This window comes from Artemia sp. Qi Xiang Cuo, chromosome 11, assembly GCF_049724085.1.
Source record: "Artemia sp. Qi Xiang Cuo chromosome 11, ASM4972408v1, whole genome shotgun sequence".
In the NCBI taxonomy this organism is placed as follows: domain Eukaryota; kingdom Metazoa; phylum Arthropoda; class Branchiopoda; order Anostraca; family Artemiidae; genus Artemia; species Artemia sp. Qi Xiang Cuo.
In genome coordinates, this window is record NC_142804.1 from 33045276 (window position 1) to 33071228 (window position 25953).

General features: G+C 35.6%; 2 protein-coding genes across 2 annotated transcripts in view; one reads left to right on the top strand and one right to left on the bottom strand.

The window, feature by feature from the left end:
* Window positions 1–7763, bottom strand: part of LOC148946894 (calcyphosin-like protein) — a 94555-nt gene extending 86792 nt beyond the window's left edge. The window contains exon 1 of the mRNA XM_089096715.1: window positions 7749–7763. The gene's annotated coding sequence lies outside the window, so the exon portion shown is untranslated. The remainder of the gene's footprint in view (window positions 1–7748) is intronic.
* Window positions 1142–25341, top strand: LOC148946895 (tax1-binding protein 3 homolog). The gene is made up of 4 exons (XM_089096458.1): window positions 1142–1373; window positions 20243–20371; window positions 23555–23632; window positions 25246–25341. The coding sequence occupies exons 1-4, from the start codon at window positions 1329–1331 to the stop codon at window positions 25339–25341; spliced, it is 348 nt and encodes a 115-aa protein (XP_088952584.1). The 5' UTR covers window positions 1142–1328.
* Window positions 25342–25953: the final 612 nt, after the last annotated feature.

Below are 25953 nucleotides of genomic sequence, written 5' to 3' on the forward strand. Positions count from 1 at the left end.
TAGGTTTCATGGAGTACAACGACACAAATTATAAAAACAGGGACAAGAATAGAAATGAACGTTACTGTTTATTGAGAAGCGAGAAATTAATACTCTAAGAAAAGACTCTTGATCCTATAGACTGTTAAGTCTTATTGCTTGTGCCATGTTTTTCCTCGAATTTACAGTTTTAACTATGTGGTACATGCTTTCAAAGTTCAAACCTCGTCAGTGTAGTCGAATTTAAATGATACGTCACTCGTCATGTTTTGAACAGGTTTGAAAATTTCTCTTCATAGAAAAAATTGGCGTCGAGCAGTGGCACGCCGCAAAAGAAAATCGGCAGCGTGACTAAATTTTTCGGTGTGCCGCTGTTTTACTCTAGGCACAGGCACAGCCATTTGCTGCCGAAGAGAAAACCATAGTCATGTTGACGTCTAAAGGATAAATCCTCTATAATGAAGTTGTCATTTTGAAAAAGATTTGGCCTAAACATTTTTCAGTGCACCTTCATCGCCAAGATTTGCAACCGGTGAACCAAAACATTTTCTTTGGCGGCTTGCTAATTTGTGTTTGGCAGCAAGCGCTGCCAAAACGTTCTCTGTGATACTTGGAAACTAGAAAAAAAATAAATTACGACTTGCTATTGCGTAACAATAAGAAAGTAAAAAGGAGAACATAAAATTTCGCTTCATATGTTTTGCGATAGGAATTTCAATGATAGAATCTAAAATCCTTTTTTTCTAAAAACATACAAGCCTTTAGTTGACTGATTTAAAAGCCCATAAACTGTCACAATAAAACAAAAAAAAGTAGGCATTCACTATAAGTCAAAAAATACATAAGCCAAGTAGTAACTCACGCAAAAAAGGACTAGCAATGGCTTAATGGTTAAAAATGCCAGATACAAAAAGTATATCATACATATGGGCTGATTAAGGGTGCCTTTAAGCTGTGTATGATGACGTTCACGCATGCTAGAAGCTTGAGAAACTGTGGATAGACGAGTTCAAGCACCAGATTAATTGGTACCATGAAATTATATCAGTTGGACGATTGAATTATTTACATTTTGTACGTGAAGATGCTTTCACAATTTTTCATAATCCATTAATCCAGGCAGCTTAAAACAAGCTATCAGGCAACTCTGATCAGCTATCAAAAGGCGGTAGTTTCAAAATGACAAGGGCTGGGCCAGCTTGTCATCTCAATATGCTTTGACTAGCAATAATTTATACGAAGACATATTTAGGCAGTCAAACAGAAAAGAAAAGTCTTTTCATCCTTAGTATACAATAAGTGCAACTTTACCTGAAGCTTTATTGAATAGGCCTATAGAATTACTACAAATGGCATTTCAGCATGAGCCAGGAACTGCTATAGAATGTCTAAGTGTAAGTTCTTCATATTAAAAGGAGTAAATGTTGTAATCAGGTGCATATTTGAAAAAGAGCTGCTCTAACTCTTTTTCAAATTAGAAGTATAAATTTAGAATTGTGGCCCCTCATAAGGAGACATGTTAAGAAAACAATTCTTACTTTAAAATATGTATAATGATCCTAGTTAACATATTATCCAAGGGGAGAATCTTTATCATCAAGTCTTTCCTCTAAAAATCCTTTTTTTTCCAACTTAAAAGAAAAAGTTGTTAGGTTGTATTAATATTTTGGATTTTTGTCACTGTTCATTAAAAAAAACAGAATTAACAACAGCCAGGATAGTGCTATATATAAAACAACTTATTTGGCAATTTATAGCAGCAATTTCAAAAGATTTAATGCATTTTGTCAGCATGGTGGTTTATTGTAATTTTTTTCTTTTAAGCTGGAAAAAGAAGGATTTTTAGAGGAAAGACTTGATGATAAAGGTTCTGCTCTTGAATAATATATTAACTAGGATCATTATACATATTTTAAAGTAAGAATGGTTTTCTTAACATGTCTCCATATCAGAGGCCACAATTCTAAACTTATACCCTAGTTCTTTACGGTTGAATTTGAGGTTAAGGCAAAACAAAGTGTTCACTAACTAACACCAGCAAACAGCATTAGATATTTCATCTCTATGCTATTTTTATTGATAAAATGAATAATTAAGGTATATTCCCAGAGAACCTATACAGTAAGTAACATGTTAAGAACACAGGCATAGGCAAGGCTAATTTCATCAAAATTCTAGGGGGGAGAGGGTAAAGTTGGAGCCAGTTTTAGAAATCAGGGTAAATATTTACCAAATTATATTATTGACTTACAACTAAAGTGAATATACCACTTGATGCCTTTTTTTTATGCTCTTTACGAATATAATAATCACTTCCATCGGAAATCCAAATGTAAGCCCTTTTTGAGCTCTGAAAATGTAAAATATATAGGGCGTAAAAGGCTTAAAACATCTGTTTTAAACTTACTGTTTCATTACAAATCATGAGTTTAATCCACAAGCACTGACTTTCCATGATTAAGTTGGATAAATGAAAGTTGGAAAAATTACTTTTGCAATATTATGTCTTTTTCTTCTTGCTTAATGCCAAATGTTCAACAATGTGTTTTTGACAAAACATTGAAAATATTAAAGCCAACAGAAGAAGGTGTAGAAAAAAGGCATGGAGCTGATTTTGAATTGAAGGTATCAAGTTTGGTTAGGTTTTACACCCTATATATGTTATATATTTTGTCATTTTCAAGAGCTCAAAAATGGCTTCAGTTTGAATTTCCAATAGAAGTGATTATTATATTGTAAAGAGCATAAAAAAGGCGTCTAGTGGTATATTCACTTTATTTGTAAGTCAATAATATGATTTGGTAAATATTTACCCAAATGAAGCAGTTGTGCCCCCTTGCCCATAGAAAAATATGCCCCTGGTTAAGAAAACAATTCACACTTTATAATATGCAAAACAATTGTAGGCCTAGCTAATATATTTTGCTTGCAGTCCTGCTATACCTTAGCACCCCTGGTAAATTTTTTGTTGTTCATATTATTGACTTATGAATAAAGTAAACATACCACTTGATGCCTTTTTTTATGCACTTTCCAAATATAATAATTATTGACTTATGATTGACTTATGTTCATATTATTGACTTATGAATAAAGTAAACATACCACTTGATGCCTTTTTTTATGCACTTTCCAAATATAATAATCATTTTTGTCAGAAATGAATTTTACCCCCACCCCTGTATATACCAATTCAGGGTATATATTGGACATTAGGGGGTTGGGGGTAAACTTACCTCTCATTTACATAAGAAATATAATTTACCCCCCACACCCCTAACATGCAAATATATAGCCTGAAATTTTAATTTTCTCAGAATACAGGGCTGAGCTTAGGCAACAAATAGGTCCTTTATTGGATGGCACCATCTCTATAGTGCCACCTATAGGGATGGCAGTATAATTTAATAATATAATTTCTAGGTGGCACTATAATTTAGCTAAGATGAAAGTAAAAATGTCATTTGATGCCTTTTTTATGCTCTTTTGTAATTCAATAATTGCTTCTTGGGGTAGTTGCATCTTGAGCCCTTAAAGGGGCCCAAGGGGTGTTTCATTTTTGTAACCAAACAAAAGAAGCTATCAAAACTAGTTAAGTTATTGAAAAGTGGTTAAAAATATATCACTAGTTTATAAATAAGTTGTTCACAGAGTAATATAATCCAAAAATACTTGTTTATAACAATTTAAACCTCATTCATTAGTTTTTCAAATGCTATTGACAAAAATAGCACTGATTTTTGCAATTCAAAACTTTACCATCAACAATTCAGGGTATATATTTGCTTATTAGGGGATGGGGATGGTTGAATTTCAGGGTAACTTTGCAGTGGGCCATACAATTTACCTAGGATGAAAGTGAAAACATCATTTTATGCTTTTTTTATGCTCTTTCATAATTCATATAAAATACCTTTGGGGCTCCTTTAAGGGCTCAAGGTGCAATTAGCCCCAGAAGTAATCATTGAATTATGAAAGAGCATTAAAAAGGCATCAAATGAAAATTTCACTTTCATCTTAGCTAAATTATGGTGCCACTTAGAAATTTACCCAAATATATAGCCAAAATTATTTATCTCCTATCTATTCTCACAAAGGATCTCTCTTGTTTCAACCCTTGTACCTGTAAATTAAATAAGAACCAGAAAAACAAGTGATGGATGGTAGAATGCATTGAAAATAAATATTTTGGAATATATATTTGCACATGAAGAGGGGGTTCTTTATGCTGCATCCATAATGTGTTAGTTACAGTTCAATCATTTTGCATATTATGAAATATAAATTGTTTTCTTAACTTGTTTCCTTCTCTACAGGTCCTTCTCTAGGCCTGCACCATATTGATATTGAAAGTCAAGAAAATTTTTTGGGGCTCAAAGCTCTGAGGAGAAGTGAGGCTGAGAGAGAGATAGGACCCACAGGTGTATATTATAATTGGTCTCATGGCAAAATCATGGGCCTATAGTGGGGCCATGCCCTCTGGCCCTTCTACTATGTCCCCTTGCCTCTCCCCCAACACCCCTGTTAAATGACCCCACCCCTGGCTCTCAGCCATGTTCCCCCATGGCCTCTCCTTGATTCCTGGTCCTATACCCATGCCTTGCTGGCCCTCCCTCCACAGTCCCCTCAATGGTCCACTGCCCAAATTCCCTTGCCCTCTATATCCATGGCCTCATTCCTTCCCTCATGGTATCTCCATTGTCATGACTGCTTTTGTAGCCTAGGTAATAAATTGATTTAAAGGCTTCTAAAATTGGGAAGAATAAGATAAGAGTGAAACTTTTATTCAATATTATAGGGGTTAGATGAGGAACAGATTCTAGAAAAGGAACTGAAGAGAGGCTCAATGCCCTCCAGCAGCTTTTGGCCTTTAAAACAGGCATGTGAATTTTCAATTGTAAATTTAATTAGCCCCCTCCTAAGTTTCCAAGATAGTCCTTTCTATTTGAAGTGGGTGGAAAAACGTTTTTGTCACATTTCTGGTTCTTTTGTAGGGCTGCATATTGATGGGAACCAATGTTTTTGTTTATTCACCTTCTGCATTGGGGAAAGCTTAGCCCAAGGCTTATTATAAGTTCCAGGCCAATTGAAAAATTCAGCCCTTTTTTGGGGCCCCCTTTGAAAGAGGAGAGTCCAATTTAAAGGAGTATTAGTAGATAAATTTGATACTGAGAAGATGACTGGTTTAATATAGGAGCTATGACATATGACTAGATTTAACTAATAGAGAAATACATTACTAGGGCTAGCCTGTATATAGGACCATCAGGGGCCAATGGTGTATTTGTGAGTGAATTGAATATTATATTTGGAAGCAGCACAAACCAAATGAAGCAAGTAGTGTTGACCTTGTCCCTTGAATCTTGTCAGTCTTGAATCCCTGAATCTTGTGTAGGCTATATTTAATTATATATTTGTATTCCTATTATGGTATTAATAATGCTCAACATAGTCATAAATCATAAGTGGAATAGAGACTGATAAGCCTTCTTAGAGATTCCTTGTCCCTACCCTGTAAAAGAATCTTTAGAATTTTCTCATTGTGGTAAACAAAACATTAAGAGTGCATTTGAACATTTCCATCCAACTCATCTGCTTAATACTAAGTTCACTGGGTGTAATCCATAAAAGATAACAGCAAATACTTATCTGGCAACTTGAAAACTGAAATGCTAAATATTACTAGGCAAATAACAACATTAATCACATGTACTTCATTGTTAATATTGTTTATCCATAAACCTCTGAAGCTGTGTAGCATTTCACAATTACTGCCTCTTTTGATTCTCTGCTTACAATTTCACATGTTTTTATCCCTTTTTGAAAAGATCAAATTTTTGTCTATATATAAATCACGTATCCTCAATAATCCTGCATTTTCTATGGTTATTAGGTGTAACTTGCCCAACACCTAATCCAGACTGTTTCAAGTATCATACCTACTAACCTCTTATGTCAGTTATATCTTGCAAAAAAACTAAGTAATTGGGCCTGTCAGATAAGTAATTTGGGAATGCTTGAACACACTAAAGATTCCTATTTTTAAAGCCAACTGATTCTGAGCAATTTTGTTTGGGTATCACTTTTAGCATTCCCACTCTAGGAGGAAAGACTGAAATTCTGAAAACTGCCTGAAAAAAATTCTAAAATACCTGCTTGCATCATTGATAAATGCTGACCATTAAACTTTACCCCCACCTCTTCTCCTAATGTGCAAATAGGATAAAGGCACCAGTGATTCAATAGTTTTTGTAAAAAACGTCTTCTCTATTCTGGAAGGCTTAATTCAAAGACTTTTGGTTTGAGAAGAGTTTCAGTATGTAGGAAAAACACCTAGGAATCTAACTGTTTGATTAGAAGTTTGAAGTTTTATCAGAAAAAGGTACAATCCTCTGATTTTCTGAAATTGGTGTGTTTTCACCTACAAATTCAACAAAACAAGAACTTACTTGCTTTTGATGCAAGTCAGAACCCAATTTGACATGTGTTGAAATACTTGGTGAATGCTTGTGGGCAGATCCTAGTGAATTTGACATGTCCAGTCATTTTACTTTATTTCTTTGTTTCTCTTCCACTTTGTTTTATGTATAAACATATAAAACGCAATTCAGAAAGTGGAAGCAAAAAACCTGAACAAATCGTCTCAAGTATAGGCACAAAATTGGATAATCATATGGAGTGTAATTGTGTGAACTAGGTTATATGACTCTTGTTTTTTCCCAGTGTTGCATATATGCCACAAGAATACCATCTCTAAATGCTATCTGGAATGGGCTACTTCCTCTCAGCTTTTAACAGTCCAGCAAAAATTTCTTTGTTGTTCACAGTGAAAATGTTGTCAACAAGTCAATCTGCCATTCTAATCCACTTTAAAAATTTTAGTTTTGAATATCCATTGTCTGGAATGTCTAGAGTCCTTGAAATATGCATGTCCTACTTAAGACTATTAGAAATTTGTAACACCAAGGAGTTTAACATGTTTCACTAGCATTTTGGGTGGGATAGGGTCTAAGAAAACAGGAGTGGATTTCAAGAATTTTAAGAAACTTATTATCATTATGTTTGACTTAGTGGAATTTACTTTCATAAGCAAATTCTTAGCTTCATATAAAATGTGAGTAGGATTTTATTTTTTTTGTGGGGGGGGGGGTGGAGTTACATTTGATGTTCCTATGGTATTCTTGAAGGATGAAAAGGTCATCTACATGTTAATACCTTTGAGAGAATCTCTTTCTAATTTTGTTAATCAATACTAGATATAAAAGTGGTCCTAACAAAGTCTCTTTGAAGAATTCCATGCTAAGCAGAGAAGGATTCAAAGAGAATATTTGTATACATACTTGAATTAAGGTGTTTTGATCAACCAAATCTAATGCTTAAAAATACCAACATGGTATTAGGCCCAGCAACAGCTCCACAGAGGATGGAAACATCTAGCATTAAATCAGTAAAACTACAACTTAAGAAAAAACTTTTTAAATATTTTTTCATTCAAAATATTATTAGAAATAATAATTATCAAAATCTCTCATTGTTGAGAAAGTACCCATAAATCTGACAACTATGTTTTTCTCAGAGGACCCTTGAATTTTGACACCAATTGTTTCTCATCTGTTTTACATGTTCAGTGAAGTTTCAACAGAGTTACCTATATTTTGACAGGGCCTGTTGCTGTCTGTCAAAAATTTTAACAAGATTGCTATAGGGTAAAGTAACCGAACTTTTTGTCCCCCAAAATCCATAACCGGGGACCAAAATTTACAGGTTACTTGAGCAGGCTTCAAAACTGTTGTTCGGAAACGGTTGTGCGTTAAACTGAGGATAGTCTGTACTCGTCCCCACCCTCGTCTGTGGGCCGATATGCCGTGAAACTTCAAGAAGAAAAGATTCTTCAGTTTCCGGGGACACACGTGTATTCAAGGTGCCCAACTGAAGTTTAGGATTTTGAAGTGAGTAACCAACATGCATGAATATACATACAACAACTTTTGAATGTACACACAAGTTGTTGCATTCAGTCTGTTCTAAATTAATTTCTTTTCTTGTTGGCATGCATAGAACTGGCAAAATGTGTTTCTTTATTTCAATTTTTTACCTAGATTAGCAAGGGACCAAAACAGGCTACTAGGGGATCATGGAAAATACCAGGAAAACTACAGCTTTTCATTTTACCAGGGATGAATCCCAGTAAAAATTTTGTCCCCCTTGTGGTTTGAATGACCAATGGGACAGAATAAAGATATTGGGCCAATACTTTCTAGTAAAATACTTTTTAAAGGTGAACCATCTAAGAGACAAATTGTTGAACAAAGGGAATAATTTTGCTTATTTGTTTTGTTGTCGTCCCCCAGTATAAAGCAGAAATTTATTTTTGTTTGTTCTAGAATGCCACCTCCAAGACACATGAAGAGCCTTCAGCCTCAGCTGGCTCTTTTGGAGCAGAGAAAGAAGAAGAAGAAAGAAAAGCATGGCAGCAACTGGGAAGATGAAAAGAAAAGGAAGAGGGTGAGCAAAGCCAGTCAAAAGAAAACTCACCAAAAGTGGAAGAGATGCAAAAAATATTATGCAAAAAGTGATTCCTCATTGACCAAAGTGGAGTTGGTTGGAGACTACTTTCCAGAAGCAAAATTTTCTACATCTTCAAGTAGCACAGGCTCTTCAAGTTCCTCGATAGAAACCAGCAGTGACAGTAAAAGTGACTTCAGTGAAGATTCTTCTAGTGACAGAGATTCTGATGAAGGAGGAAAAAAAAACATGGTGAAAAGTAAAAGACTGGTGAAGAAAAAGCATGAAGACAGAAAAAGTCCTGGGACATCTGAGAAAAGCAAGGTTAGGAAAAAGAAGTATAAGGCAACATACACGAAATCTGATCTGGAAAAGGCGCTTTCCGAGTACATCCCTGGTGAGCTGGGCTTTAAGGACATTGGCAAAAAGTACAGGATACCACATATGACACTTGTTTATGCGTACAAACAACGTAAGTCAAACAAAGGAACTGATGATACCCCAAAGAGTTCTGCTTCGGGGCCATCATATTTCAGTGCTCCTGAAGAGAAAGCTATTGTCGAATTTGTATTTGACTGTCAGAAGAAACGATTTCCACTAGTACGCCAGGACCTAATTGAAACAGCTGAGCCATTTTTGAAACGTGCAAGGAGAACGATACTTGGGAAGAAACTGACATTTCCTTGGCACTACAAATTCCTGAAAAGAAACCCTGAGGTGACAACCCGTGTCCCGGAAACCATACATGGCGGACGGTCTAAGGTCACTGAAGCCAAGAATTGGGGATGGTTCCAGAACCACGAAAAATATCTTGAAGAAAAGGGGTACCCAAAGATGGATCAGCTAGATCCAACACGAATTTGGAACTGCGACGAGACGAATTTCCTTTTCCTCCCTAGGGGGAAGGTTGTTCTTGCTGAGAGAGGAAGCAAGCAAGTAGTACAAAACACGGGAGGCGATGAGAAAACCTGCATGACTGTCAGGATCTGCGTGAATGCTGCGGGAGAAAGTTGCAAACCTTTTGTTGTTTATTCGTGCAAATCTGGAAGAGTTCCTCCTGATGTTGAAAGAGATTGCCCCGAAAACGCCTATCAGTCTGCATCCGAGTCAGGATGGATAAGGGCTGAAAACATGTATGAATTTGTCAAGCAGGTGCTGCTGGAAAAGGTAGAGGAGTTGTCCGTACCTTCTCCTTTTTTCCTCTTTTTGGATGGTCATGCTTCTCATCTGTCACTTAGCCTGAGCCAACTTTGTGAAGAAAAAGGAATGGAGCTAGTCAGCTTGCCACCAAACAGCACCTTCATTCTTCAACATCTAGGTCTTGTCGTGTTTAAGCCTCTGAAGTCAGGATGGCAGGAATTTCGCCAGCCTTTTTGGCGAATTCATTGACCCAAAGATAACAAAAGAATTACTGAAAAAGTCATTCGAAGCTTTTGGACTGTTCCCATGGAATGCTGACAACGTGCACTACGAGAAGCTTGTCAAACAACAAAATGACAAAGAAAACAGTCCGGCGACCAAAGACAGCCATTCAGATGTGGTACTCAAATCACTGGGAAATTTAATTGATGCTGAAACCTTGCAACGCTTTTATTCTACCTATCCCGGCCCACTCGAAACAGTAGAGGAAGCGTTAAAGGGGTCTTTATGCTTATTGGAGGTCTCTGAGATACCCTGGAGACAGAAATGCTGTGGGTTGGCACACTCCAACGAAAATTGACCCTGGAGTAAGATTTTCGCTCACCCCATCTCCTAGTTGGGTAGCAGATGCTGCAGAGCCCCAAAAGACTATCCAAAGAAGGGCTTTCAACATCTTTCAAACGAGTAGTAGAGGCAAGAGAAGAGCACAGGCACAAAGAAGGATACAAAGAAGCAAACTGTCAAGTCAAAGAAAAACGATTCCTCAGAAGTACCTGAACCGTCGACGTCAGCTGGACCTAGCGAGGACACAGAGATAGTAGAAGAAGGAGTACTCCTGGATCGTTGCTATGCTGTCTTTTTCAGTGCAAAGAAAAAAGATGTCTCATGGTTCATCTTCCGAGTCTTGGGTTTTCTGGATAAGAATATATGCCAGCTAAAATGTTTGAAATGGTGTTCCTTCCCACAATCCACAATGAAATGGCCAAACGAAGATGATGTATCCGACATTCCAGAGAGCAGGATTTTTGCAGGACCTCTGAAATTGTCTTGCACTGGTCCTTTAACGCTTGCTGATGGGCCTGAAGTTTCCAAGAAATATTTCGAATTAGCCCAGCCCACAGACTTTGAAAGATGATTTTTTAACGTGCGTTGTTATCCTTTGCTTTTATCCTGTGTTTTTATTTAGTCGAAATCGATCAGAAAAGTTTTTTACGTATTTTGCATTTAACTGAAGGAAAAAAAAAACATTTGAAAATAAGTTTGGCGTATTTTTTTTTAGTTTCTGGGACAGAATCAACATTCCAATCAATTTGTCCCGGGAGGGTACGTTTCAATCCATTTCGTCCCGGGACGAACACGGTTACCTAGGGGATGAAAATCAGTTACCCAAAGGCAGCGGACCAAAAGAAAGGTTATTTTTGCATTTTTTGGCTAAAAGTCTGAATAAAATCGCTTAGACTCCTTATCTGGGAGAATTTACTGCATAAACCTGCTGAACCTTACCCTGGCATTGAACAAGATAAGTACGAAAATTGTGTCCTTAAAATGAGAAGTGCTGTAAACAAAAAACTGTCCATTTTCTGAAAATAGGACGAATGTTTGGTTACTTTACCATAAGATATTCTCAAAAGAAATAAATCTCATGATAGAAGCCAATATCTACATTTGAATTCAGCTGAAGGAACATTTTTAGTTGGCCAGGTAGTCCACTACATCATACAAGACTTTTCAACACTTGGAACTTAGTTTTTGTCAATACGATATTTGCTGCCATTTTAATCTAATCTTATCAAGAAAAAGTGAATGTGGCTACATTTTAGAGAAGATCAGATGTATCTTGATGCATTGGTGCTGATCTAAGCTTTTTTTTGCAAAAAAAGAAAAAAAATAACCAAATAATGACTTTTTGAACATTACATAGCTAACGAATTGTCAGAATCTCATTTTGTGTCAAATATAGGAAATTGATTATTCTTTTCTTATCTGGGTGTATACATTATACTGTCCACATTCCACTCTGTCAAAATATAATGATGGCTTCAAGAGATGGTGTTCCAGGTCATGATTAAGCAGTGTTATCCTGTTCTGAAGGAAAATTTTGACAGTGGTTCCAAATTGCCCTGTCAAATCATTGATGCCTTTACCCTACATTGCTCAAATTCTATATACTGAATGAACTTTTGATTGCACAATTCTTTCTTTGTTGTAATTTAGAAGAAAAAGTTGCAGGCAGAAAAGAGTTGCACTGCTAAAAATGCATATATATATATATATATATATATAATTGGACAATATATTCACACATAAAGGCAGAGGCATCATACGCCATAAATGCTTAGGGGGGGGGGGGAGTAATGAGTTTTAACATCTGGCTGGTCATTTTTGCCTGCTGATTTGGGTGATACCATGATTAGAATTACTTCTTTTTTTTTTACCAACTGATACTGATTTTCTTTCATTGATTTTGCATCATATATATATTTTCATCAACCCATTTATCCTAATCGTTTTTATCAATTGGATGAAAACATCAGGAGGGCATCCTCCCATATATGATATTCCTGCATAGGGGGATGGGAGATGATCAGTACAGTTTGCATTTATGAATGATATTTGTAACTATTTTAGAATTTTTTTAAATATTTTTAAGAATTTTTAGTGTTTCCTTCTGGAGAGTTGAAATGCTGAACAGATACTATTGTTTCTTTTGTTTCAATATATAGTTTATTTCTTCTGTTTCAGCCAAATTATAGTGTCTGTTAGTTTTATTTCCTATATAGACTTTTAAACTAATGCTTTAATATTGCTGTTACAGTGGGGTAGTGCTGCCTAAGTAAAAAGTAAAGTGGGCTCTATATATTATTTTTTTTCAGGTCTGATTGTATTAACAATTGTATCAACTAGACCCCGCGACGAAAAGTCGGCGGCGGGCCGCCGAAAAAAAACGGCGGCCTTCCCAAGGCCAGAACATAATTTGTACTTTACTGAAAAAATACAAATTAATATGCATTGTCAGTTTAATATACATATACTGATATTTAGTAATCAAAATGTTAATATTAATTGATTTATTAAAGTTATAAAAGTAAAAAACATTTATATTTTTTCAGTAAAGTGAAAATTATGTTCTGGCCTTGGGAAGGCATAGGGGTTTTGAGCCCAACTTATGTTAATTTCTGCTCGTTTTGAGTTTGACTTAGTTATTTATTGTTATTTTTGTTTGTTTTGGGTTTCATTTATTTATCGATGCTGATTTGTGGTAGTTTCCCGCTTGGTAGTTTATCTAGAGCTAGTATAGAAATATATCTATAGAAATGAATTAAATTTTTTTTGCACAGTTAGCAGAGCACACTGAAGTTGAAGTAGCCTTAAAATTTGACTTGAAACGTTATAACTTGACCACTTCTTTCAGAAAAGAATTTTGGAGGGTTATTCCGTGTTGATAAGAAAAGAGGGTAAAGGTGCAGTTTAGTTCCTTCTGTAGTGTAGGGCGCAGGAGCCTTATGGTGAAGGTGCAGGTTTGTTCTCCCTTATAAAACAACTTATTTCAGCAGATACAAAGAAGAAGCCCATTTGCGGCATTCTGTGGGACCCCAAGGTCCAATACTAGTATCAGATCCCTCGAGTGGCAGTTTACGCTCGTCAAGTTCTGGCTGCACCGGCCACATGTGCCCCAGCTAAACGGCTTTTTAGCACGACAGGACTGATAGTGACTGCAAAAAGATCAATGGCTCCAGGCAGAGTGAATATACTCACTTTTGTTACATCAATTGTAACTGAAGTGACGTAACCGCTGATTTAAAATTGTTGGTGTTGTTAAGCCATGGTATCTGATTTATATAGTGTTTTTTCGATGTTGTTATTTGTTTGTTTTTTTTTTCACTTCCTTTTCGTATTTATTTGATTAACAGGAGAGGTTTGAACTTCAAACTTTGAAAGTTATAAAAACATTAGCCCAAATAATTAAAAAGAAGAAAATGACTAAACACAGGATTTTATAGGAACAATGCGATGTTAACCATAAACACAACATAGGTTTCCCTGGGTCTAGTGGCTAAAAATGAGAATTCTACTTGGTCTGATCGACGGTGAACATAAACACTTTCCGCATGGCCCAACAAATTCCTGTTTTGTCATATTGTTCTTGTATATTTTTTAGCCAACAATTTAAAAATCCTTACTAAAATCGAGGTTGAACGTGCTTGGTGAAGTTGAATTTTTATTATTATTTTTAATCAGAAAAATCGGCGCGCCGGGGCGCGCCGCCGGGCTAAAATCGGGGGGGCGCCCCCAAAAAATTTGGGGGCGGGTGGGGGCGCCCCGCCGCCGATACTGAATCACACATTTGCCTCCGTCATTTCGGCGTGGTGCGGCTTCGGGGACTAGTATCAACTGTATAAACTTTGGAGCAGGCTCATTTGATTATAATGTGAAATTTCTAGTTTCCTTTTTAAGAGTCTCAAGTGATTAGAGGGCGACCAGGTCCCTTCTATGCTCCTTTTTTACCCCCCCCCCCTCAAAAAACATGTCATCAAAATGTTTAGGACTTGGGGTATTCTAGATAGTTGAAAGGTCCAATAACTATGCCTTCAGGGATGACATACCCCCACATCCCTTGAAGTATTGGCTGTAATTTATGCAAGTTGCTACTGGTTAAATGTAGGTTATGTTATTTGGAACATGTTTGATCCTGGGTCTTGAAAAAAAAACTCAGGATATTAAGATGAAACTTTTAGAGAATTTCAAGGGGGATGTTAATCTAAATTATAACACACTCTGTGCGTGTAGGTTATATAAAGGGTATATCAGTAATGTTGCAGCTATAGCTTAGGGGTATTTAACTGAAACCTTTAGGGCTAATACTGCAATTATTGAACTAAATATACAGTTTAAGTGCATCCAGGCTGTCAAAATGGCACAGATGTAATATCTCAGAAATGGAATATGTTGTTAAGTAGAACCTGTCAAGGAAAGCTCATGGGGACGTAAAACTAAATCAAAAGGCACCGTTTGCACTCAGCCGGTCAAAAGGGTAGGCTGTATCACCATCATCCCTGGATCAGCTGAGGGTATTAAGTTAAAAACTTTCAGGGCTACTAATACTTCTACTACTAGTACTACAACTATCTATGATACTACTCCTGCTGTGACTACTTATGATTGTGACTATGACTACTTGCAACTACAGTTAATTGTTGCTGCTTGCAACTGTGATTACTTTGCGACTATGGATATTTTGCAACTCTGACTACTTGCAACTGTGCCTGCAACTACTTGTGATTGCAACTGCAACTACTTGGAACTGCAACTGTGACTACTTGCAACTCCTTCTACTGCTGCAATCATGCCTGCTACTACTGCTACTACTATTGGGAAAGAGTTTAAGTGCATTCAGGTTGTCAAAATGTCACAGATGGAATATCTCAGGAACACAATAGGGTATTAAGTGAAAACTTTCAGGGAAAATTGAGGCAGGTTTAAAACTAAATAAAAAGATGCTTTGTTTATCCAGATTTTCTGAAAGGTGTCTATACAATATTCAAGGAAAATCTGAAGGTATTATCCCGGAACTTTTAGGGCATGTTTGTAGTGGGATGGTTGATTTATATTTGTCTATATTAAAGGCTATAACATGATGATGGTCTGAATTTCTTCAGCCCTGTAAAACCCCAAAGGCTATACAGATTTTCAACCTATGTACTTCAATATTATTCCCTGTACCCCTCCATCTAAAGCACTATAGTACAATTATTATTAAATTTTGGTGCATAATTTTGTACAAAATATAGATAGTATGCCTAAATCTTGAATCTTATGCAGAAACACCAAAAGAGACTAAGTATATTGTTTTATTAACCAGTAAAAAAGACTGTAAATTAAAAACAAACATAAAAGAAAAGTGTAAGATCACCATAACTTGCTATTAATAAATAAATAAAACCCAAAACGCATGAAAATTACAATACATAACCAAGTCAAGCTTAAAATGAACAGAATTTACCACAAACAAAAGCAGCAGTAACGCCCCCTAAGACCAGAACATAAATTGCACTTTACATGAAAGAAGATTCATTTTTAACGTTTTTCTTCTAAAGCGTTTATAAATCCAAAATTGTATAGATTTTCCGGAATAAATATCAGTATTTACTAAACCATCAATTCACAATTTATTTGTTCTTTTCAGCGATCTTGGTCATTATTAGTGTTGTAACTGTTAAAATTGGTCATGGTAATATTGGGTATTTTACCATAATTTGACAGACCCCCGTAAAATTAGTATTTTACTTGTTTTACGTAATTTATGTATTTTACATATTTTACTGACATTTTTTATGACGGCTTGCAATTTAAGAGCACAAAAGCGCGAAGAAGTTAGCAGAAAAAGGATTGAATATGATTTTGTTTTGTTTATAGCCCTGTTTTCTGGTTTAGAAGGCAGTCTTTCTGACTTAGGTCTCTTATTATCAGAACTATAAAGTGTATTATGGTACAGGTAATTATAAATTTAAAATGGTGAAATATTAGCTGAATTAAAATTACTTTAGTTCTGTGAAGTGTTAAAGATAGTAAGGGTTACAAACAGGATTGACATATGGAAAACAAGAAAAAAATACAACTGAATAGCTGTGAAAAATGAGGGTAATGTCAGCCATCAGAAAAAAAGAAGCAAAAATGAAAGAGGTTGATATTTCGTCGGAGACTTCCGCCAAGCCATCTTCAGTTCTCAAAAAAAAAGAAGGAAAACTAATCTTTTGAATTAGCTCTAACTGAGCAGAAGAAAGACTGAATGAAACTAACCAATAAAACAAGCCAGAATAAATGAAAGATTTCACCAATTAGATTGGGCAAGAAATCTGCTTCGTGATTGACTTAGGTTGTCTACTCATCCAATTTTCTTTAAAAGTGTGGTAAGATGATCTTAAATTAAAGTGAAGAAATATGTTCTTCAAATCCTTCAATTTTAAGCTATTGTACATTGGGTTTATATGAATATCTCCAGTATCTCTACTTAAAGCAAGGTCTCTATCGATTTTGTTTTTAATTTCAATTGCCTTCCTAAAAGAATGTAGGAAGCCATTCGCTTTAAATGTTAAAGTTGCCTCATTAGAAAGAACTACATGTTCTGGATTTTCAATAATGAGGAGGACCAAAGCAGAATTAATATCCTCATTTTTATTTTAAATTTTACATCTCAGAGAAATCTTGTATTAACATCGTCCTTTCCCTAGAAACCGGTGAAGCCGCCCCCCCCAGGAAAATAGTCCCGCGGAAAATTGCTCCTATTTTCTCCTTGGTTGATTCCAGATTTTCGTTAGAAGGGAAATTGACATTTCAACTCTCCTGTTTAAGTCAGGGACAATTGTATTGCATTACCAATGGTAAAGACCCATAAGGGTTCAATGTATTAATATTTGTTCATTCATTTTTTTTTCACGGGGCACTTCATGTGGTAAAGACAGTCGAATTAGCTTTGGAGGGGGCTCAGTCAATTGGAAATCGAAAGTTCCACTGCCTTTTTCTAAGATTTAGCCTGCTTTTTAACCAATTCCTACCAAATCAGTTGTTATTGACTCCAGTGTCTAAAAAAAATCTTATTCTAGTTTAATGGCCCTTGCGTTCACCTCAATCAGGATGTAATTCTCAAAGAGAGGAGCTAGATTTGCAAGCAAATCCTGTAATAATAGTCTCAGTCTTAATGACTTTGAAAGTAACTGAATGTTCCGTTCTTATGATCCAGTGCTTAGTTAATTAAAGTCATCAGTGTTACAAACCTCATTTTTAATTGTATTTGGTACTTTTATAAATAAATACAAATAACATATATATGATACGAGAAATGTGGCTGAACACGGCTATTCAAATGTTCAAGGTTACTAGGGTAACATTTGTTTAGGTTTAAATCTAGAAAAACATGACTAATATGCTTATACTCCCAAATAATGGTAAATTTGATATATTTATTTAATTTTTTTAATTCATTTTTTTTACAAAATAAATGCCCGAAATTGGGTACTGTCCAATTGCTGAGGTATTACACTACGCACAGGATTACTAGAGGGATAAACTAGACAGTTAGTTAAATTGATAAACTAGATGAAGGGGCATTAGCTCTTTTAAGCCCAGAAGAATCAGAATCATAAAAAAAATTCTTTAAGACTTGTAAACGATGCTTAAAAGGAAATGCTCAACTGGTCTTGTAGCTACAGGACAACTCCAAAATACCAATTTGATCCTTTATTTCCTAGAGATCCAACCTGAAAAGACACAGCCTGAAATAGAAGTTGTTTTTAGTAAACTGCTAATGACGTTCTGGCATTTAGAATGCCAGAGCATAGTAATTTCTGTTCACTCTATTTCTGTTTGAGTGTTTGTGGTAATTTCTGTTTGTATTTAGTTTGACTTGGTTACTTATTGTAATATCTGTTTGTTTTGGCTTTCATTTATTTATTGTATGTGATCTATGGTTGTATGATTAAATTATTACGCAACTTTATTTCTGCTCCTCATTGGTTTAATGTAACTCATTACTTTTCTTTGAACAAATTTTTTTGTAGAAAAAGTTTTTTTTTATTAATCACATTAAGAAAAAGATCATAAGGTTTCCCACTTTCAAAGGCAATCAATTTTAAGTCATGTGATTTAGTTTTCTGTCACATAAATGAGTTGGTGCCCATTCATTGTTTTTTTTAGAGGGGGGAGGGGGCTAAATATATATTTCAACATCTCAGGGGTGCAATTTTGTGTCCTGTTTTTGTTATTTTGCAATGAAAATGCCAAAAAAAGGGATTTTTGATGAAAAATGCGGAAAAACATGTTTCTTGACATTAGAAAGGGGGCGAAAATCTGCTTGAGCTTGTAGGGGCAGCCCATAGCTGCTTGAGCTCAAGCAAAGAAACATTCTGAACTATTTGAAAGATTAAAGTCAAAGCTTGCCAATAAAAAGCCCAGTTCTTTGTAGAAAAAAAAATCTAAGCCAACCAAAGAAAAAACAAACTTCCACCTACTTCTAAGTATATCAAATTAATGTTTGTTTTTTAAATTTTTATTCGTCTTTGTTCAGTTTATATAAAAAAAGGTTAGTCCTTTTTGGGCATTGTAAACCCTTACATATTTGACTTCATTTTTTTCAGCACTGTGGTTCCCTTTGCTCGGTGACTTATGATATTATATCAAGCCAAAAGGCGACACACAATTTTGTGCCAATCTTTAGGCATCATAGATTTTTTTGGTTCTATATTCTGAGTCAAGTTAGGACAATCTGCATACACATAACGTGTTTTAATTTAGTTCAATACTACCCTCAACATTCTCTGAAAGGCTCACCTGAACGTCTTCTGTCTTTTTGAACAGAAAAGTTCAAGCATGCATACTTTTCTCAAAAACATATACTATATATAAACAATGGACCAATTGCCTTACTCACAGTCCTTGTCCGGAACTGTGGGGAGGCTGACATCCCCTGAGACACAATTACTGGATCTTTCAACAAAGCTGAACAATATAGCTCTCTTAAAATTGTAAGCAAATTTGTTTTGGGGAATCAGAGGCTTAGAGGAGAGGGGTTGGTTGCCCTCCATTCACTTTTGACTCTTAAAAAGGGCACTAGAACTGCCGAATTCCAATTAAATGAGCGCCATCCGATCCGAAGTTTACGCAACCACCCGTTCCATAAAAATCTTATATACCCCAGGGCATAACTTACAACCCTTGCTCCTTGGGGGGTTGTTTCCACCCTAAAGGCATTGCTATGTGATCTTTGGACTATTTTGAACAAAATGGCTATCTCTTATTCAAGATGAGTTTGGGGAAAAGAGGAGGTCAGGGAGGGGGGACTAACTGTCCTCCATTACTTTTAACTTTTAAAAGTGAACTAGAACTTCAAACTTTCAATTAAATGAGCCTTTTCTAAAGTTCACGTAACCACTTCTTCCTGAAAAACCTTACATGCCCCTGGGGCATAACTTACAACCCTTGCCCCCAGATTCTGAGTCGTTGTGTCTACCCCAAAGGCCTTTTTATGTGACTTTTGGACTGTTTTGAACAAATGGCTATCTCAAAGTTTACATCAGATTCATTTGGGGAAAACAGGACGCGTGGGGGGGGGGGGGTTAGTTGCCCTCTGGTCTTCTACTAGAAGGCTCTGGCACTAGAACTTCTGATTTTCAATCCACTGAAAGCCCTCCCAATTTTATACAATCACCCTTTCCACTAAAACCTTATATGCCCCAGGGCATAACTTACAACCTTTGTCCTTAGGGCTCTGGGAGGGGGGGGTTGTCATCCTAAAAGACATAATTACTGGACCTTTCAACTACACTAAACAAAATTGCTATCTCAAGATTTTGATTGAATGGGTTTGGGGGGCTGGTTTCCCTCTAGTCTTTTTTGACTATTAAAAAAAGGCACTAGAACTTTCAATATCGAATCGAATGAGCTCCTTTCATGGTCTAAAAAAAACAACTAAAAAATGATAATATGTTGTGCCAGCATTGCTCATTATTTAGGCAGTACTATTGTGCTGCGTATGAAACCATTTTTTTCATGTGCCAAGATGGGTGCCACGCAGAAGAGAAAAATTGTTTTCACATACCAAAAGCTGATATCCATTTGTTTTCAGATACCAATAACTGTTAGAAAAGAAGGAGAGACATCACCAGATAGTGCTTTAGTTATGAAATGTGGTTTCAAAATTGGAGGAGGAATAGACCAAGATTACAGGAAAAATCCTCATGGCTACAGTGATAATGTAAGTACATTTTAGTTTTAATTCAAGAATAGGCTTGTGAAATTTATCCGGTTTGTTATAATAAAACAGAGACATCAACCTCAGTGTTTTGGATGACCAGTCAAACTATATAATTAGGTCAACACTTAATTTAATACTCATTTTACATACATAGGCAAATACATCAAAAATATTTAACAGTGAGTTACATTGGATAAATGTAGGACATTATATTCAAGACATAAAAGATGTATTAAAGCAGGGATGTATACGTAACTTGGGCAGGAGGTGTAGGGTATAAATATTAAAGAACCAGGACAATAAAAATGAAATCTGGTTTTTTTTAAATTGGCTAAGTTTTAACCTACACAGCTATATATATCTTAAAAAATAGGAAAACGCAGGAACTCAGTTTTCAATGAAAAAGTCTTCCATTGCAGTTAGGTAGTTTTATGCTTAACAGGTGCCCAGTTTGAAAACAAAGAACATGTGTGAACATTTAGCAGAAAATGAGTAAAAAAAGTTTCATCGTGGAGCTATAAAAACTGTAACTTTCTTATCACTATTGCAAACGACAGAAAGTACCATGAATCTAAGCTATGCATTAATATACGTATATACTTTTTAAAATTATTCAAGATGAAAAACCTTAAATTGGTAGTTAATTGATTTACCCACAAAATATATTTTTAGAAAACTGATGAGACTATTCTATTCTGTTATATTTATCCCTTTAGTTGACTATTGACATACCAAGAGTCCTTCTTTCCTCCTGATTTAAAAATATTATTTTCGCTACTTTTATTTTTACATATTGTAATTAGCCTTTATTTGTTCAATATCCCGATTGAACATAGTGGTTGTACCATCCCATTGGTTGTTATATTACTTGACGATCACTGCAGATAAATTGGGTCTTACAATGATCTGGTTGGGTTTATTTGTAAACAAGAAAAGTTCCCGCTTGTTTCTTTTCATGGTTCAAATGTGGCAACAAAGAAGAGAATTTACAGAGCGAGAATTTTTTTGTAGTTAAATAATTACCAAAAGAAAAATAGTCGAAAATCCTGGTTTTCAATTATGACTAGACGTAAGATGAGCCAGGAGGGCAAAAAATGTTTTAGCTTTGATGTCCTTGGTTCTTTAAGATTTCATTAGTCTCTTCAACTTATGCCATCTTTTACATCTAATTTGATGTAAGAGGTGTTGTGTCCCATTATTGGGTTTTGCTTATCGCCCCCCCCCCCTCCGTTTCCTCTGGAATAACCTTCTGAAGACATCTCTATATCAAAGATATAAAAATACACAAAATGAGTGCAAAGGCACTTAGCATAGGCATACTGCATTATGATTTGATCCTCAAAGGATGCCAAGGAATCTGGATTGTTGGTTAGCTATTAGCTAAGGGAAGTATTTTTGTTTCGCCTCCCTTTAAAATTTAGAAAATCAAGTTTAAGAGTTTGCTTTTTGTTTATGTTTGCTTATAAAACGTTTATCATATAGCCCTATCCCTTCACAAAAGGAATATTTACTCTACTATTTATGTATTTCTGCATAACTCTACTGTCACAGAAATAAACTATTCGTTACAAAGGGCACTAGATATAGGAGTCTCCTTTCAAATGAGTCCTTAAGCAGCTCTTTATGATGTTACAGTGCCCTGCTAGCAGCGAAAACAAGAAAAGAGGACAAATCAGTGCTACCGATGCAAAAAAAAGAAGAAATTTTTCTTGTTGCTCAAGCCAGGGGACTGTTTAACGTCACGTGAAGAATGCAACAAGTTTTGAATATCTCCTTACTGTGAACCCCGGAAAATTCTCCACCCGTGGAAAATTTCCCCCGCAGAAAAATCCCCTGGATAGTTCCCGTAATTACTTCTAAAACAGTATTGTTTTAGGAGGGGAAGAGGATGCGTCAACCAAATTTTTGCTCTTGTATAAAATTGAGAAGTACCTGAGTCATCAGACCCCTTTAGCCCTCAATTGTGTAGATTATGAGCTAGTGTTTGATTCATCCAATAGAAGAGCTTTAGGGAAGGTCTTATCCTTGTATGGTACAAAATATAAAAAGCCTAGGGTTTTTTCTTAGTTGGAATACTAAGGAACGAACCACAAGGAGCCAGGCAGTGAAGTCAGTCAAAGATGGCACCATACCTCAGCGAAGCAACATTTCAGAAGATGCCTGTGTTATATTATCTTGTCAAATGATAAGTGTGTTAAATCATCATACAAATGATGATTTAGTTTTTGTCAAAAATTGCATTTTATTTCAATTTCTCAGTTACTGTGAACTAGATAAGATAAGATATTTATTTCGAGAATTTACTATCACAAGCCCTGAAGGGCCGAATTCGAATTTCGAAGTCCATAAAAAACAAACAAGCAAGAAAATCATAACAAAAGCACAACAACTACTAGAGGTCGTTCTTAACTATAACAATTTAAAAAAAAAGATTTTCCTTGTTGTTCAAGCCAAGGAGTTTCCCTTGTTATTTAAGCCAAGGGACTCTAAGTTTTCTGTATAGGGTTTGTGGTCAAGGCGATTCCGATGGTATCCTTTTGTTTTTATCTGATGCCATTTTAGGGGTTGTAGGATTTTTTTTTTTTTTACTTCGGGTCGTGTTCCTTTACTAGGGAGGCTTGTAAATTATGGTTAGATGTTTCTTAGACTTCCAGTAATCTTTCCAGTTATCTGAGAAACAATTAATATTCTAAAACAGCAAGAGAAACCCAAAAAATTCTTATTGAAATTGCTGCAATCAAAACTATGCTAGGGAAACTGAAATTCAGTTACACTATGTAGCTGAAAAATGACTAAAAGAAAATGGGAAGAGCAATCACGACTGGGAAATGTGTTCCAAAATGAGATGTGATAAAATCAGTTTGAATCTACTTTAGGTAATTATTCAAATGGGCTTTATTTTGCACGTTTGAACAAATATGACTTCCATTGCTTGTTTAGACTTTTGCTCATTCTCTTTGTTGCTTGTGTATTTTTCGACACTTGCTTATTTTTTGAAATGACTTATTGTTTAGCAATAGGGGTTACTAAAATTTTGTTAATAACAAGCAGTTTTAGTCTTATTGCAAGATATTTCGGGTAGTTTTCTCAGTGTCTTTTTTCTTCTCTTTCTTGTGCAAAATAATTTAATGTCCTTAGTAATTTGCGTTAATAATGCAATTCAAGCTAATTTTTTTTTTGCAGGGTATCTACGTAACTGAAATATATAGCGGAAGCCCAGCTGCTAAATCAGGCTTACGAGTACATGACAAGATTTTACAAGTTAGTATATCAATGAGCTTTAATTCAAAGGGCCTTACCTGATATTTTTGCGAAGATGAGGTCTATAACTCACCCCTTTAGGCTAGTCGCGCGTCTAAACAGGTCCTCTGATTTCCTAAAATAGACGTTGTCCTTCCTCTTTCTTAGCTCCAGACGTATTTGGAAATTGAACCTTTCAGTATCAGTAAAAATAAGAAACGAAGTTTTATGTCCCCCCCTCTCCTTAGATTGTATTTCATATAAAATTACTGTGTTCGAATTATCGTGTCTGAATTAATGTTCCAATTATTGCATGCTGGGGGTAAGAAAAGGTTTTTTATTTAATGTTGCTACTTTGAAAAATACTGTTTAAAAAAAGTAAAAGAACCTAAAATGATTATATTGAACCTAAAATGAATTGAAACCTAAAATGAATAGGAACCTATATTGAAACCTAAAATGAATAGGAACGAAGTCAAACTCGGAACAAACAGAACTTAGAGAGAATTATCATTTCAAAGTCAAAAACAACTTATATTGCTATGGACGAATAAATATTTCCTTCCTAAGAAGGATGAGCTCTTTTATTTTCTTTAGGCTAATTTTGGACTTTTCTGATTCTTAAACTGCATCCTGGTGTTTGCATGTTTTTTTGTTTCGGTAAAGTGACAGTTTTTTCAAAATTCTACAAATTTAGGGAAGTATCATGAGTTGGTTTATTTGAGGTAGCTTATAGACATATGTTGCATGCTCTACAAAATAATAATTTAGTTTGTTTTAAGTTTCAGCTTCGCTCTTTACTTCAAAAGCATATCGCTGTCAAACGTAGATGATGAACCAAGAAAAGGTCAACGTCATTTCTTCTTAAACTTTTACTACTGCTACTACTACTACTTCTAACAACTCACTACAGCGCCAATCTGCCTGAGACCATCACAGCTGCAGACGATCTTCTTCCATCCCAATCTATTTAGAGCTTCCCTTTCACCCCCTCCCAAGAAGTTTCAGTTTCCATTTAATCTTTCCTTACGAAGATGGGAAACAAATTTGGTTTGGCCTTAGATGGATGGCCCTGGAAGATCTTCCGCAATCTGTCATCCTTCATCTGCAAAACCTGTCCTAGCCATCTTTTTCTCATTGTAGCCCTAGGAAGTGGGATAAACTACATTTTTTGTACAGCTTAATGTTTGCCTGAGTTATCAAACCCCTTTATTCCTCACTTTTATAGATTATGAGAAAGCGTTTGGGTCACCTGATAGAAGAGCTTTTGCGAAGGTGCTATTCTTGTCTGGGATGCCAAATGGACACTATTAGTGGCTTTTGGACACTTTTTCACTCTGAGGGACGCCGGGACACTATTGGGTCAAAAAAGGCAGCTTTTTGAAAAAAAGGACACTTTTTGGTCATTTTCCAAATCAAAAACCAAATATCTTTATTTTGTTCATTTTTTATAAATACGACTGCTTTTAATTTATACTTTACTTTTAAGCTTTGGTAATGTCTTGGGGATTTTTCTTAGATGTTTTTGCGCCATGCGCGAACACTATTTATCAACCGAATAGGAATAAGACCTAAAGTCTTAGCCATTTTGGCAAACTATAACAACCCAACCCATCTTTTTCTTTTATCTAAAGGTTGAATTTTGTTATCAAGCAGTGACGTTTAAGCACCCACCTACTGCTGCTGACAAAGTCATCGATACTGCTGTGAAAGCTGGAAAGAAGAAGTGAATGATCATTCCCTACAAGCACATTCCACGTAAATCCCTGTGGTATGTAATCGTATACAAATGGCTGTTATTACACTATTGTCATAGAAAGATAAGAATTTCACAGAAGAGCTGTGTTGCGGCTCCGTTTTATTTATAGCCGCTAGCGAGTATTTCTGTTTTTTATTCTATACTTTCAGCTGTGTTTTTTTGTTAAACGCTGGTCGCAAGTTTCTATTGAGTATATCTCAAGCGAATTTATTTCAATCGGCCTTGTCTTCTCACTTCTTTAGTTCTCGAAAACGTCGTTTTTACTCAGGGCTACTTTTAAATGTTCAGAAAACGGCAAGATAGAGGAGTTGTTAAACGATTTTAACCAATTGACCAACCAGTTGGCTGAGTGGTTAAGGTGATCGATGTCTTTTGTTTATCTTTAAAACCATGTAGGTCAAAACAGACATTTCGTTGCTACAGCCAATTGCACCTTGTCGCACCCAAAGATCAAAGACTCGCATCTTTTTCGCACAACTTATGAAAATGCCGAAGTGAAAATGAATCTCTATGGTTAATACTTTCCTTTTCGACTTAGATAGGTAACGGTACCGATAATCGATATGATATTTCTCTCTGTTGA

Coding starts and splice junctions, on each gene's coding strand:
- LOC148946895 (XM_089096458.1), top strand. CDS start 1,329: ATGGCATTTCAGCATGAGCCAGGAACTGCTATAGAATGTCTAAGT. Junction 1,374..20,242: donor CTGCTATAGAATGTCTAAGT/GTAAGTTCTTCA, acceptor ATTTGTTTTCAG/ATACCAATAACTGTTAGAAA. Junction 23,633..25,245: donor TACATGACAAGATTTTACAA/GTTAGTATATCA, acceptor TTTTATCTAAAG/GTTGAATTTTGTTATCAAGC.